Below are 14805 nucleotides of genomic sequence, written 5' to 3' on the forward strand. Positions count from 1 at the left end.
AATAGGTCATTTAGTCCCTTTTCTTTGGACATATCAGATAAGTCCTGACCAAGGCAGGATGGAGGACAGAGCAGAGGTTGATGGGACGAGCTGCCCCACATCTCAGCCTGCTGGTTTTTGGGCCACTGGATCAAAGTCTAGCTCCTACCTGGGTGGGGTAGAGTAGTCATCACCCAGCCTTCAAAGGGGAAAGTTAACCCTTAATCCCCAAAGGGCTGCCAGTTCTAAGTTATGACTTGGAGCAACTTCACAGGAGGAAAAGACCCACAGTGGGCTAGTTGAAACTGGTTGGATCTTAGATGGCTGGCAGGTTGACTGCCAGACAACCTCACTTTTCATTATTTCATTATAATAAAAGACAAGGATATTACTCCTGTTTATAAGCCTCTTTTCCTCCTTTCTTTTACCCTATCCCTTAACTTCCTCATCCCCAAGGGGTGAAGAGTCTGTTTGCAAATTTATCTCCCAACTTTTCCTATTCTAGGCCAAGCTAATAAAAATCTCTTTTCTGCTCAATTTGTGCTCCATCTTGTTATTGGTTCTATAGTTTTTTAAATTTATTTTTTAGTTGTAGTTGGACACAATACCTTTATTCTATTTATTTATTTTCATGTGGTGCTGAGGATCAAACCCAGGGCCTCGCACATGCTAGGTAAGTGCTCTACCGCTGAGCCACAACCCCAGCCTGGTTCCATAGTTTTGAGAGGGAGAGAGGACCCAGCCTTTAGGGTCAAAAATTGGTAACAGTGTTCTGTATAATATTGCTCTGCTGCACTGGATTTTTTTTGGGGGGGGGGGGGGTTGGGGGGAAGGTGGTATAGAAGACAATTCTAAAACATAAGGGAGAGCAGAATGAAAATCCTTAAACAAACAGAAAGGCAGAGCCATGCAACCAACCAATCTGTTTTCAATGGTAGTTCTTTCTTACTACTTAAATGACTTAGAGATGCAAATATAGGAGTTTAAAAGATCCATTAACATAGATGTTCCTCATTTGCTCACCTAGATTAAATTGTGTTCTGTGTCTAACAGCCAATATGCTTTAAGTGAGAGAGTATCTTTTTACAAATCTGTTTTCTATGCTAAATTAGTGAATACAGAAATTTTGAGTATTTGTACTGTATTAATAAGAAACGTGAGTGGAGAATTATTGCTTCCTTTGTGAATCCCCAGGAGATGTAGCTAAAAATTTTTTTGTTGGTTGGAGAAAATGTTTCTGATGGACTCTGCTGTTAGATCAGTTTGGAGTGAAAAAGAGTTCTGCAGTTGATCATTATAGTAATACATTTCTAGTTCATTTGTATGCTGGTCCCAGACTGACATAGTTTCTGTGATCTCAGCTATGTGGTGGCAGTAGTCCAGTTAGTACATTTTCATAGTTGTGGCAAAGACAAACTTTTATACTAAAATGAGGGGAATGAAGGTGTAGGTAATGTGACATCTAGAATGTGCTGTTGTTGGTCATTTTTCATCTAAGCATAAAAGGAGATTATTAAAAAATTATTTTTAATTACGATTATTATAACCCTGGGTTGGGATTGTGGCTCAGTGGTAAAGCACTTGCCTAACACGCGTGAAGCCCTGGATTTGATCCCCTGCACTACATAAAAAAATTAAAAAATACAATTTAGTTCATATACAACTAAAAAAATATTTTAAAAAAAGGTGAATACCTAACAGTAGAAAATGTAAAAATGTTAACAATAAAATTAAAATTATCTATAGTTTTATTATGGGAACTTTTAATATGTATATGTATATAAAATTATATTATTAATAAACTAGAAGGAATTACATTAATTGTGCATGATGTATTAGTACTTAATCAAAGGAAATAAACTTATTATTTTTCATAGTTGAAATGCAGTATAACCTCACCATGATGACATGAATAGAGTTTTTTTTTTTTTTTTTTAATTTTCTGTAGTTGTAGATGGAAGAATGCCTTTATTTTATTTGTTTATTTTTATGTGGTGCTGAGGATCAAACCCAGTGCCTCATGAATGCTAGGCAATCGCTCTGTGGCTGAGCTGCAGTCCCAGCCCATGAATAGAGTCATTAAAAATTAAATTCCATACAATGGGAGGTCTCGTTAATTGGAGGTTCTGAAAGTGGTTGCATTACATTCATATGCATGTTATTGCGGGTGCATTATCTTTGGGTTTTACTGTATTTTAAATATTGTGCTTTTCTGTTGGATTTTACTATACAATATTTTAAATAGCTTTATTACTTTTTTCTTTCACATTACAGATTGTTCAGATTAAAAATTTTCAGATGCAAATTTTTAAAAAAATGTTTATTTATTTTTGGTTAGACACAATACCTTTATTTTGTTTATTTTTTTTTATGTGGTGTTGAGGATTGAACCCAGGGCCTCGCGCATGCAAGGTGAGCGCTCTACCACTGAGCCAAAATCCCAGCCCCAGATGCAATTTTTAATACCAAATATTTCTTGATATAGTTGTGTCAAATTCATTTAACCCTTTATTGTTGGATTCTTGGATAGTTGTTTATGTAATTGTTTATATAATGCAATGTTAAAAGTGGACTTTTACTTTTGTCTTGGAGTTACAGTTTAGGCTCCAATAGGCAATTACTTCCATATTTTAAGAAAGTGGTAAATCAGTCATGTAGAACTTGCTGAAGGATGAGACTCTTCTATAACTTCTCTCTCTTCATATCCATGCATATGAATAATTATATGTAATTAAATAAGAATTTTTTAAAAGACAGTTGAAGAAGTACTGTGCTTCTCAGTTTTTGACCAAGTCAGTGGAATTTTGAGAAAATCAGTCATAGAAATTGGGGCTGTCTGCTGAAAGGGATGCTGAAATTTCATACCAAATTTGAGCCTTGCTGATAAATAGAAATGCCTGAGATGGATTTCAGGGAGAAAATTCTTGTGAGAACTTGTCCCTTGTCTAAGTTGGGGATGGTATGAGAGTGGGGAAGAAAACTATTGCCTGACTTTGCTGGTAAAAAAGCTTGAAGGTTAAAGACAATTGGAATACAATATGAGGACCTACTACTTCTAGAGTTCGGAGGGACAAAAATGCTGACATACCCTAGGGTAGGGGGCTAAGTTACAGAGAATGAGGTAGCTGAGATAGAGGTATATTTTAATAATCCTGCCCAAAAAACCTGTCTGTTGAGAGATTGTTTTGCTCCTTCTAAGCTCAGATGAAGGTACAGGATGTTAGCCAGAGGCTGCATCATCTTATTAAAAAGGGTCTTTGAAGACCTCATAAGTGCTTCACTAAAAGAGAGGGTCAAAATCTGGCATTAGCATACAGCATTGATACCAGATTGCTATAATATGGTTACATAAGACCTTGGTACTTTTTCTCTCATACTCTTTGTTTCCTATTTCCTGCTCTTCCAATCCTGGAGGAGCAGGCTAGAAGCAGCATAATGAAGTGAGTAAGAAGAATGGAAAAACATGGTAGAAGAATAATGAAAAAAACATTTTTCTCTCTTTTCGTTTTTGTGGATTTTTCAGTTTAGATCTGAGCTGGAAAATTGGAATGAAAAGTAAAATTCTGATTTAGGTTGAATGAATTTTTAAATATTTGAAAATGAAAACTTGAATACCTGGAAGTTAATAGGGAAGCTACAAAATCTGTTGTTGCTATAATACAGGAGCAGGGGAAGGAGACCTAACAGTATGGGATGGAGGGAAAGTTTAAATTAATTTATGATGATTCCCTATAGAGTTTATTACACTTGCTATTATAAATAATTGCAAAGAGCATGTGTGAACAAAAATCTTTGTACACATTTCTTTTTTTTTCACATTTCTTTTTAATGGTTTAGCATAGTTTCCCAGAATTGACTTTTTAAGAGTATGAATATTTTAAAGACATTTAGTACATATTGCCAGATTGCTTTCAAGAAAGATTATATCCCCAAAACATGTTAACCTCTTGTGAATAGCTATCTGCTTTGTTTTACTTTCTCTGGGCTTGCTTGTTATTTTTTAAAAAGGGCTGCTAATTTATAATTTAACCTGAAATATAACTTCTTTATTTTAATTTTTTCCCCAAGTGCAGGGGAGTAAATCCAGGACCTTGTACATACTAGGCAAGTGCTTTGCCACTGAGCTAACTTGCCAGTCTCTAATTCACTTTCAATTGCTAATAAATTATTAACAATTATTTATTATTATGTTAATAGTCAACATTTCTAATAATCAATTTTTTCTCAAGATTATTGTAATTGTTAAATGTTTAAATATTTTCTTATTTAATGTTAGCAATCTGTAAAGATAAAATATTGATCTCATCTTCTTTTTAAAAGATGTGAGAGAATGAAGTTTCCAGTAGACTTGTCAAACTTTCATGTGCATACAAATCACCCAGATATCTTGTGAGAATACAGATTCTAAATCAATTGTTCTAGAATTGACCCAAGTTGTTTTTTTAAAAATATTTTTTAGTTGTACATGGACTCATTGTTTTTATTTTGTTTATTTACTTTTATGTGGTTCTGAGGATCAAACCCAGTGCTCACACGTAGGAGGCAAGCACTCTACTGGTGGAGCTACACCTCCCACCACCTGACCCAGGTTTTTGAATTTCAAACACGTGGATCCAGTATGATGCCGGGATGTTCTTCATCAAAAACTCTAAACTTTTAAGAGGCTAATTCTTAGTAAGAGGCAAATTCTTACAGGTGTTTAAAAATCTTAAGGTTTCACAGCTAGTAAATGGCAGAGCCTATCCATGTTTGATTCCAGGCTTTAAGTGTGGAACTGTTATTTAGCAAGGTTGAAACTTTTTTCTTGCTTATTGTTTATTTTAATTTTTATTCATTGAATTTCCTGATCCATCACTTGTATCACCTCTCTCTTTTTTTTTTTAAATGGATTTATGTCTTTAACTCTTTTGGTTTTAGAGTTTAAATAAAGTAGACATTAGTTTGATGCCAGTTTTGAGATTACAGAAAAATGGAAATAAAGAGTCACTTCCCCCTTGCCACTGTTAGTAATATCTTATTTTTTTTTTTTGGTACTAGGTCTTGAACCCAGCCTAACCACTGTGCGAGGTCCCCAGCCCTTTTTTATATTTTATTTAGAGGCAGGGTCTTGCTGAGTTGTTTTAGGGCCTTGCTAAGTTGCTGAGACTGACTTTGAACTTGTGATCTCCTGCCTCAGCCTCCCAAGTTGCTGGGATTACAGGAGTGCACCACCACACCCGGCTTTGTTATTAATATCTCGTATTTATGTGGTGTATTTGTTACAATTGATGAATCAAAATGACATATACCTTATTAAGTAAAGTCCATAGTTTGTATTAGGTTTTACTTTTTGTGTTGTATATTCTGTGGTTTTGACAAATGTACAGTGACATGTAGCCACCATTACAATATCATATAAGATAGTTTCTTTGTCTTAAAAAATCCACTGTGCTCTGCCTGTTTATCCCCAAGCCCTTGGCAATTGATGACTTTTTTACTATCTCTATCGTTTTCCCTTTTCTAGAATGTTCTTTAATTGGAACTATATAGTCTCTTCCAATTAGCTTCTTTCACTTAGTAATATGCATTTAGTTTTTTTAAATGGTTCACCTGTGAGGTTTTTTTCCCCTTAGTTGTAGATGGACACGATATCTTTATTAATTTATTATTTTTGTAGTTGTTGGTAGACCTTTATTTTATTTACTTATTTATACGTGGTACTGAATTGAATCCAGTGCCCCACACGTGCTAGACAAGCACTCTACTGCTGAGCTACGACTCCAGCCCCTTAATTTATTTGTTTTTATGTGGTGTTGGGAATCAAACTCAGTTCCTCACACATGCTAGGCAAGTGCTCTACCCCAGCCCCCTCCATATCTTTTTATAGCTTGTGAGTTCATTTCTTTTTATTGATGAATAATATTCTTTTGTACCACATCTACCCATTGAAGGACATATTGGTTGCTTCCAAGTTTTGGCAGGTATGAATAAAGAGCACCAAAGTTTGTATGGGCACACCTTTTCAGCTCATTTGAATAAATGTCAAGGAGCTTATTGTATCATGTGGTTAAGAATATGTTTAGTTTTCTAAGAAGCTGCCAAACTATCTTGCATTGTAGTGGTACTGTTTTGCATTTCTACCGGCAATAAATGAAAGCTCTTGTTCATTCCACATTCTCTCTAGCATTTGGAGTTGTTAGTATGTGGAATTTTGGCCATTCTAATAGCAGTAATCTCATTGTTTTAATTTCTATTTCTTTTATGACATGTAATGTTGAATATCTTTTCATATTCTTATTTGCCATCTGTATTACATCTTTTATTTATTTATTTATTTTTTTAAGAGAGAGAGAGAGAGAAAGAGAATTTTTTAATATTTATTTTTTAGTTTTTTGGGGGACACAATATCTTTATTTTTATGTGGTGCTGAGGATCGAACCCAGCGCCCCGCGCATGTCAGGCCATCGCGTTACCACTTGAGCCACATCCCCAGCCCCACATCTTTTTTAAAAATAAATATTTATTTTTTAGTTGTAGTTGGACACAATATCTTTATTTTATTTATTTATTTTTATGTGGTGCTGAGGATTGAACCCAGGGCTTCGCATGTGCAAAGCAAGCACTCTACCGCTGAGCCACAATCCCAGCCCTGTATTACATCTTTAGTGATTTTTTTTTTTTTTTTTTTTTTTTTTGTACCAGGGATTGAACTCAGGGACACTCAACCACTGAGCCACATCCCTAGCCCTGTTTTGCATTTTATTTAGAGACATGGTCTCACTGAGTTGCTTAGCACTTCATCTTTGCTGAGGCTGGCTTTGAACTCAGGATCCTCCTGTCTCAGCCTCCTGGGATATGTGGAATGTTATAAAAAAGATCCTTTAACAAGGCTTCTGGCCTTGGGTGGGGGGCTTCACAGAGGTGTTTACATTTCAAAGATAAGAGAAGTTGTTACTAATTGGGCTCCTAGGTAACAGCTGCAGGGGTAGGGAAAAAAAGGCGAGTAGAAGCCCCTCCCCTTACACGCTGGGTATAAAGTTTTGAAAGTGCCTGAACTCCAGGTTCAGGGAGATTAATTGATTACAGCAAAAGCTATACCCTCTGAACCTGGCTGCAGCCAAATAAAACTGTTCCTGCTATCTTCCATGTCCTGCCTCGTTTGTCCCCTACTACATTTATATGTAGAGATGGTTCATTAAGTGTTTCTTCTATGAAAAGGTGGTGGTGCATTCCTGTAATTCCAGTGGCTAGGGAAGGTGAGGTGGGAGGATCCTATGTTCAAAGCCAGCCTCAGCAACACCGAGGCTCTAAATGAAATACACAGTAGGATTGGGGATGTGGCTCAGTGGTTGAGTGCCCTTGAGTTCAATCCCTGGTACTCTGCCCCCACTCAAATTACTTCTTTTGGTTGTTGGTACAAAGAATAGGGATGTAAAAATTTCCTGACAGTTTTACTTTAAAGACTAATAGGATTTGGGTGCAGTGGTGCTTGCCTGTAATCCTAGCAACTCCGGAGGTTGAGGCAAGGGGATTGCAAGTTCAAAGCTAGCCCTAAGCAACTTAGTGAGACCCTGTCTCAAAATAAAAAATAAAAACTGCTGGGATGTGGTTCATTGGTTAAGGCGCCAGGGTTCAGCCTCTGCTACAAAAAAAAAAAAAAAAATAGATTAATAGGGTTTATGGCTCATTTATTACACATTTTTACTTAAGGTTTTTAATGAAATGGTTTACATTAGTTAAAAGATGTATGGAAGCCAGGTGTGTAGTGCACACCGTAATAACAGCAACTTGGGAGGCTGAGTCAGGAGGATCACAAGTTTGAATTCAGCCTGGGTAGCTTAGTAAGACCCTATCTCAAAATAAAAAGAGGACTTGGCACCTAGCTCAGTAGTAAAGTGCCCCTGGGTTCAATCCTTATTCTCAAAAAGAGAAATGCTATATAAATAACCTGTAAGAATTATTTTTTTTTTCTGAATCAGTTGTGTATGTAGTCTGTCAATTAAAATTCTCCCTCTTTGGATAGAAATCTGAGCATTTGACATTGTTGAGGTTCTCAAGCTGCTTTTTTTTTCTCCTGTTGCCCATCATATTACTCTTATTTAACCTGTACTACTTTATTTTTGTTCACCTTGCTTAATTTACCTTGATAATTTATGTGAATATTCTCCCAAATAGGTTTTGATAGAAGATGGAATATTTAAAAATTCTCAGCATTGAGCATCCTTTGTATGTGGTAGATCCCTAATATGTGATATTGAATGAAAACTGTCTTTTTTTTTTTTTCAAATTAGTGGACACACATCTCTTCTTTAGTGTGGCGTTGATCATTAGAATTTCGTACTGTCATTTTTATTTTATTGGGAAGATTGGGATCATATTTTTGCCTCTTCTTTTAATTAAAATAATTGCTAAACAAAAGTGAATATATAAATTACTTCTGGTTCATTGAATGAGGTCATCAATTAGAATGTTTTCTCCCTCAGAGTGCATGTTCTCTGGGACTATAGTAATGCTTACAGGACTGTCTTTGCATTCTTTTTTCATATTCAGATATAAGCTGTCATAGTATTTCTTTTTTTAATATTTATTTTTTAGTTTTAGTTGGACACAACATCTTTATTTATTTATTTTTATGTGGTGCTGAGGATTGAACCCAGGGCCTCGCATGTGCTAGGCGAGCGCTCTACCGCTGAGCCACAACCCCAGCCCCTAGTATTTCTTGATAAATGATCAGAATCCTTAATTTTATCCGGTTTTTTTTTTTTTTTTTTTTTTGGTGGTGGGCTTTAAACCTAGGACCTCATGAATGGCAGGTAAGTAGTCTACCTCTGAGCTACACTTCTCAGCTCTAGAAGCCTTAATTTTAAATGAAAAGAAAGAAATATGACTGACAGTGTTGATTTAATTTATTTTAAAAAATGTTATTTAATGCTTAAACAAAATTAGATATAAACCACTTTTGGTTAAAGCTCAGGAGTAACTATAAGTTCAAAATAAATTTGTGAATTAAACTATAATACAAATAAAATTTAAATCAGAATTAGTAACATTATAGATAATATTTTTTCCCAAACTCAGTGTTCCATGAAATTTTACATATAGTGGTGGATTTACAAATTGCTTTGTGTGGTATTATGAAGAGTACTGTGGACTTACATGATGTAGGTGCCAACAATTGCATTTCCTATTTTAAAACTGTTGTTTATACAGTACAATGCAATGTATATTTATCTCTCATTTGGTGTAAATATATTATTTATTGTTTGCCTATGTTACCTCATTGTAATTAAAAATGCTCTGTAATTAAAAGGAGCATGACTTGAGCTACCAACCCCTAAACAGTGCTGAATTTGTTTTCTTAGTTATTTAGTCACTTCAAAATTATTCAGATTATGTGATATTTGTTAGTTTTGCAACTTTGCTAATTTTATAAATAACTGTTGAAATAAAAAATGTAAAAATAAATTGTTAGCTTCTAAAACAATTAGTTCTCTATCTGCAAGTTCCTTTTAGCATCATTTATAGTTATTTTTAAACTGATGTTCCTATCTGATACATTAAAAAGTCCTAAAATCAATGGCACTCAATTAAAATAATCTGTTTAAACTATCCTACTGTGAAAAATTTTGGCAAATGTTAGCTAAAAATGAAGAATTGAGATTTTGTTACTTTCAACCATAGGATATCATACTAAATTTCTTTCTCAAAGTAATTTAAGTTTTATAATTTATAAGGACAATCTAAATTTTATGTAAATATGTGATTTTAATAATAATATAATTTTTAACATCTTTGTATCAACAGTTATGAAATTTAGAACAGATATGAACAGATGTGCTATGGAATCCTAGAATTTAAAAAAAAAAATAAAAATTGTATCCCTAAGAAAAGTTCCACTTAATCATGTTGTATACTCTTTTTGATAGCTCTTGGATTCCATTTGCTAATTTTTTTTTAAATGGGCACAATACCTTTATTTCGTTTATTTTTTTATGTGGTGCCAAGGATTGAACCCAGTGCCTCATGCATGCTAGGTGAATGCTCTACCACTGAGCCACAAACCCAGTCCTCATTTGCTAGTATTTTGTTGAGAATTTTTGTATCCATACCACCCCTTGGTTTGTGTGAGGGCTGGGTCATTCAGGTAGCCTCAACTGGGTGTAGTGAAGCATGCCTGGGGCTGGGTGAATTATTGGGGCCTCTTGAGCCAGTCTGCTCAGGAAGTTCTACCTAGCTGCTCCCCTGACCAAAGGTGGGTAGATGAGGTTGGCTGGCTGCTTTCTGGGGCCAAAATGGGTAGGCATGACTATTTCTACTTCTGGGGCAGCTGGAGGATACCCAGGGTGCACAGCTATTTTTTTTTTGGCGGGGTTGTTGTCTCTGTTGGTCAAGCTGCTTAAGGTAGGCAGCCCAGATGCTTGCGGGGAGGGTTGTGGGAGAGTGAGTAGGGGTTCCTGGATGGGTCCCAAGAATTCCTGGGGCAGGGCCTGTATAGTTTTCAGGACCCTGGGGTGGATAGGGTATCAGATGGCTTCCTGCTGCTCAGGAGCCTGGGTTGGGGAGGGTTAAATGTGGATTGGACTCTTTCTCCAGGCCCGGGTGTGGTAATTCAGCTGCCCCCGCAAACTGGGCTCAAGGGCCTGCAAATAAATGCCTTAAGTAGCAGCAAATGAGTGGGGAACTGCTAGATGCCTTTCTCTGGTGAGCAAAGTCTCTTTTGGTTCTGGGTTGATCTCAGAGGAAGAACAGTAGATACTATGTGGTTATTAGTTCCCTTCTTCAAAATTGCACTAATCTGTTTTGTTAATTCAGGCTTTGATATAAAAGAATACTAAGGATTAGAAAAGAAAAAGAACTAAGTGACAATTCTTAATTCTTTTTAAGGTAAAATGGCATTTGACTATTTTGTTAACTACTTCAGTAGAATTTGACTTGTTTCCTTCCCCCCAACTTTGGAAAAATTTATATTTAGTTTTATTGGCACTTCTAGACTGTATAGGAGAGACAGAATTGGGACAGTAGTGGACTTTTTGTTTTTTTAAGTGTACATTTGTGGACACAATACTTTTATTTTATTTATTTTTATGTGGTGCTGAGGATCAAACCCAGTGCCTCACACATGCCAGGCAGGCTCTGTACCACTGAGCCACAATCCCAGCTCCAATAGTGGACTTTTGACAGTTAAATCACTCAAGGAAATAACAGTTGTTACATTTAATGGTTTATATTTTAGAGATGTTCATTATCTTGATGTTCACAACTTTTCAGCTTTCTTTGCTTTGCCTTGTAAGAAAATTGAGGAACTGTGACTGTTTTCTGAGTTGACAAATTGTTGTGTTAGTATTGATGTTAACATAAAATATTTATTGTTCAGAGACTTAATGTACTTCCTACTGAACCACCAAATCTCTGAAGAACTAAGGCAAGAAGATAGTGTTTGTCACTTGTCAGCATAGAATATGCTTTGCTATGCAATCTTGGACAAAATTGAGTTATTTTTTGCTGTGTAATCTCTGGTTATGGTTCTTAGCAGTTTATGTCACATAGAGTTGTCACACTTAATATACTTTCATTATTTTAATTTTAATTTTTCATTGTTTATCATCATTACCATTTTTATCATTATTTTATAATTGTTTAATATGTTAATAGACATATAACCACATTATAGTCACACTTCATGTGTTAGAATGAAAGAAAAGGAGGAATTCAGGAAAGTAGAAAAAAGTATGCTAGAATTTATATATTCAAATCAATGCTACCTTTCTAACCAGTGATTTTTGAGAAGGTATATATTTGCTGGTATTGTGCAAAATGTGTACTGGGTCTCATTTTTAAAATAATAGCTTTAAGATTTTATTTGTCTTTGTATAAAAATATATCTATTGAATTTGAAAATATCAGTGAACTCTGTCAATAGTTTAGTTTTGGGTTTACATGATACTGATAGTTTTCAGAACATTATCAACGGTGGGTGTAGATTCAGCAACCCAGAATGAATTTGGTGAATACTTTTATAGGTTAGTTGGCTAGAAATGGGTTATCTTTGAAATAATGATCTTGTTTTTCTCCTTAGTCAGCAGACAAGCAGCGAGCCCTAGAAGAAACCAAAGCCTACACCACCCAATCCTTAGCGAGTGTTGCCTATCTGATAAACACCTTGGCCAACAATGTCCTGCAGATGCTGGATATCCAGGCATCCCAGTTACGAAGAATGGAATCTTCAATCAATCATATTTCACAAGTGAGAAATGCTATTTTCCTATTTACCTAAAAAGAACTTTTAAACATAGCCCATCTTGTAATGCTGGCAGCCTTTTTTATGTGAGTTAATGTGCATGTATGATTTAGAAAATACAAACTCAATATGAGGCTGTTCATTGATTCTGACTTTTGATGGTATCATTATCTTCTCTATGAAAGGAAAGAAAATCTGAATGGATTCTATTAAAACTCATTGTCTTGGTAACATAATCAGCCCTGAAATGAAAATTTGTCCTATTTCTTCCAATTTTTTTTGCCATATTTCACATTTCTTTGTTATTTTAAAAATAGAATTTGATAGCTCGATGGCTTATTTTTTTTTTTAAGAGAGAAAGAGAGAATTTTTTTTTAGAGAGAGAGAGAGAGAGAGAGAGAGAATTTTTTTAGTATTTAATTTTTTAGTTTTCGGCGGACACAACATCTCCGTTTGTATGTGGTGCTGAGGATTGAACCCGGGCCGCACGCATGCCTGGCGAGCGTGCCACCGCCCGAGCCACATCTCCAGCCCGAGAGAATTTTTTTTTAATATTTATTTTTTTACTTTTTGGCAGACACAACATCTTTATTTTTTTTATTTTTTATTTGTATGTGGTGCTAAGGATCGAACCCAGCGCTACGCGCATGCCAGGCAAGCGCGCTACCACTTGAGCCACATCCCCAGCCCCATATTTAAATTTTTTTATGTTGGTAGGATTTATGTTTACTGGGATATCAACCATACTTAAAATAATGGAAAGAGTAAAAAACTAACAAACCTTATAAAAATATCTTTTTTTGGCACCGGGAATTGAACTCAAGGGCATTCAACCACTGAGCCTCATCCCCAACCCTGTTTTGTATTCTATTTAGAGACATGGTCTCACTAAGTTGCTTAGCGTTTCACCATTGCTGAGGCTGGCTTTGAACTCAGGATCCTCCTGTCTCAGCTTCCTAGGATTACAGGCATGCACCACTGCTCCTGGCATAAAAATTTCTTATACTAAACTTTAAATGTTAATTTGTTTTGCATTATAAAAGTCATGCTTATGAAAATATAGGAAGAAAATGGAAAAACAAACCTTTTCACCTAAGCTTGTCACCACTATCTGAGCTTTTCACTATTAAAATTTTTTATATTCTTCCTTGTAATACATTTTCCTGTAATTAATTATACTGTGATTCTAATAGATATAGAATTTTGGGTTTTGCCCTTTTAGCATTAAAATAAGCATTTATTCATGATATTAGATCTTTGTATGCATTCTGAATGACTATAATGTTGGCATGTATTTGTCATAGCTTCTATAATGATTTCTATTTGGGGGGACCATTTGCAATGAAAAAATAATTTAATTGTAAAAGCAATTTAAAAAAAACATGAAAATGATAAAAGTTTTGATCTGCTCTGCCTCTTTTTGAAGAGATCATTGAAGTTTTCTATCTTAGTACTCTTATGATTTTGAGTAATTTAGCAGTATTTTTAGCACTCTTTTTTAGACTCTCCTGGAATTAATTTTTTTTATATGTGCATTTTTAAAAAATAACTTGAGGCTTCAGGAGTGTTTTGAAATTGATTGATCCAGCTTTTTTAGTTGTTGTTTATCGCGGTTCTGGGGCTTGAACCCAGGGCCTCATGCATGCCAAGCACACATCCCACCATTGAGCCACATCCCTAGGCCCAATCTGACCATTTCTGAGAGTCTAAAAGTTTATCCAATTTGTGTTATTAAATCAAATATAATTTAGATAATTACATCAGATATGGTGTTTATTTTTACTATTTTAAAATTCATCAGGCTGATTCAGAGGGTTTTTTAAAAATTATTTAATATCAAATTAACTAATTTTTTTTTTAGGGGATACTGGGGATTGAACTCAGGGGCACTCAACCACTGAGTTACATCCCCAGCCCTATTTTGTATTTTATTTAGAGACAAGTCTCACTGAGTTTTAGCACCTTGCTTTTTGCTGAGGCTAGCTTTGAACTTTCGATCCTCCTACCTCAGTCTCCTGAGACTCTGGGATTATAGGGATGCACCACCACGCCTGGCTTAACATTTAATCTTATTTGAGTTTGCCATTTATAATGGTTTCTTCACATCCCATTTAAACATCTGTAGACATTGTATATTTTGTTTGTTGTATTGCCATGTCTCTTAAGTTAAAAAAATAGAATTGGTGAATTTTAATGAGCAAGAGGTAAATTTTGTTTTAGGAAGACCTAAAGGAATTAATTAATGGTATTTTAAATAATGAAATAGATAAATGAATAAGGAGTAGATGAAATAGAAGAGAGGTTGACAGTCTGCCAATTTGATATACAATTTAAAGGTCCATACTTAAGAGGCTCAACATTTTTGTGTGTTTGAAGTTTTAGCAAAGGATCTGAAAGGGAAAGTAAGAGCAAATGTGGAAAAGAAATTAATATGTTAGAGTTCCTAAATAGTAAGGACAACTTTTTTGTTTTTTTTTTTTTTTAAACTTTTTTTTATTGTGGGTTGTTCAAAACATTACAAATTTCTTGACATATCATATTCCACACTTTGATTCAAGTGGGTTATGAACTCCCCCCCTCACCCCATACACCTGTCTCTTATACACATC

At 35.1% G+C, this 14805-nt stretch overlaps 1 protein-coding gene across 29 annotated transcripts in view; it reads left to right on the forward strand.

Moving 5' to 3' along the window:
- The first annotated feature begins 11997 nt into the window (after window positions 1-11997).
- The window catches only part of Abi2 (abl interactor 2), a 98039-nt gene continuing 95231 nt past the window's right edge, over window positions 11998-14805 (forward strand). For 18 of the 29 annotated variants that reach the window (XM_048808352.1, XM_048808355.1, XM_048808360.1 and 15 more), the window contains exon 1: window positions 11999-12202. In XM_048808352.1, coding sequence (XP_048664309.1) covers window positions 12140-12202 — 63 coding nt within the window. In that variant the 5' untranslated portion in view covers window positions 11999-12139. Of the gene's footprint in view, window positions 12203-14805 lie in introns of all 29 variants that reach the window. The other 11 variants (XM_048808373.1, XM_048808374.1, XM_048808375.1 and 8 more) reach the window with 2 other exon arrangements.

The sequence above is a fragment of the Marmota marmota genome, unplaced genomic scaffold (genome assembly GCF_001458135.2).
Source record: "Marmota marmota marmota unplaced genomic scaffold, marMar, whole genome shotgun sequence".
Lineage (NCBI taxonomy): Eukaryota > Metazoa > Chordata > Mammalia > Rodentia > Sciuridae > Marmota > Marmota marmota.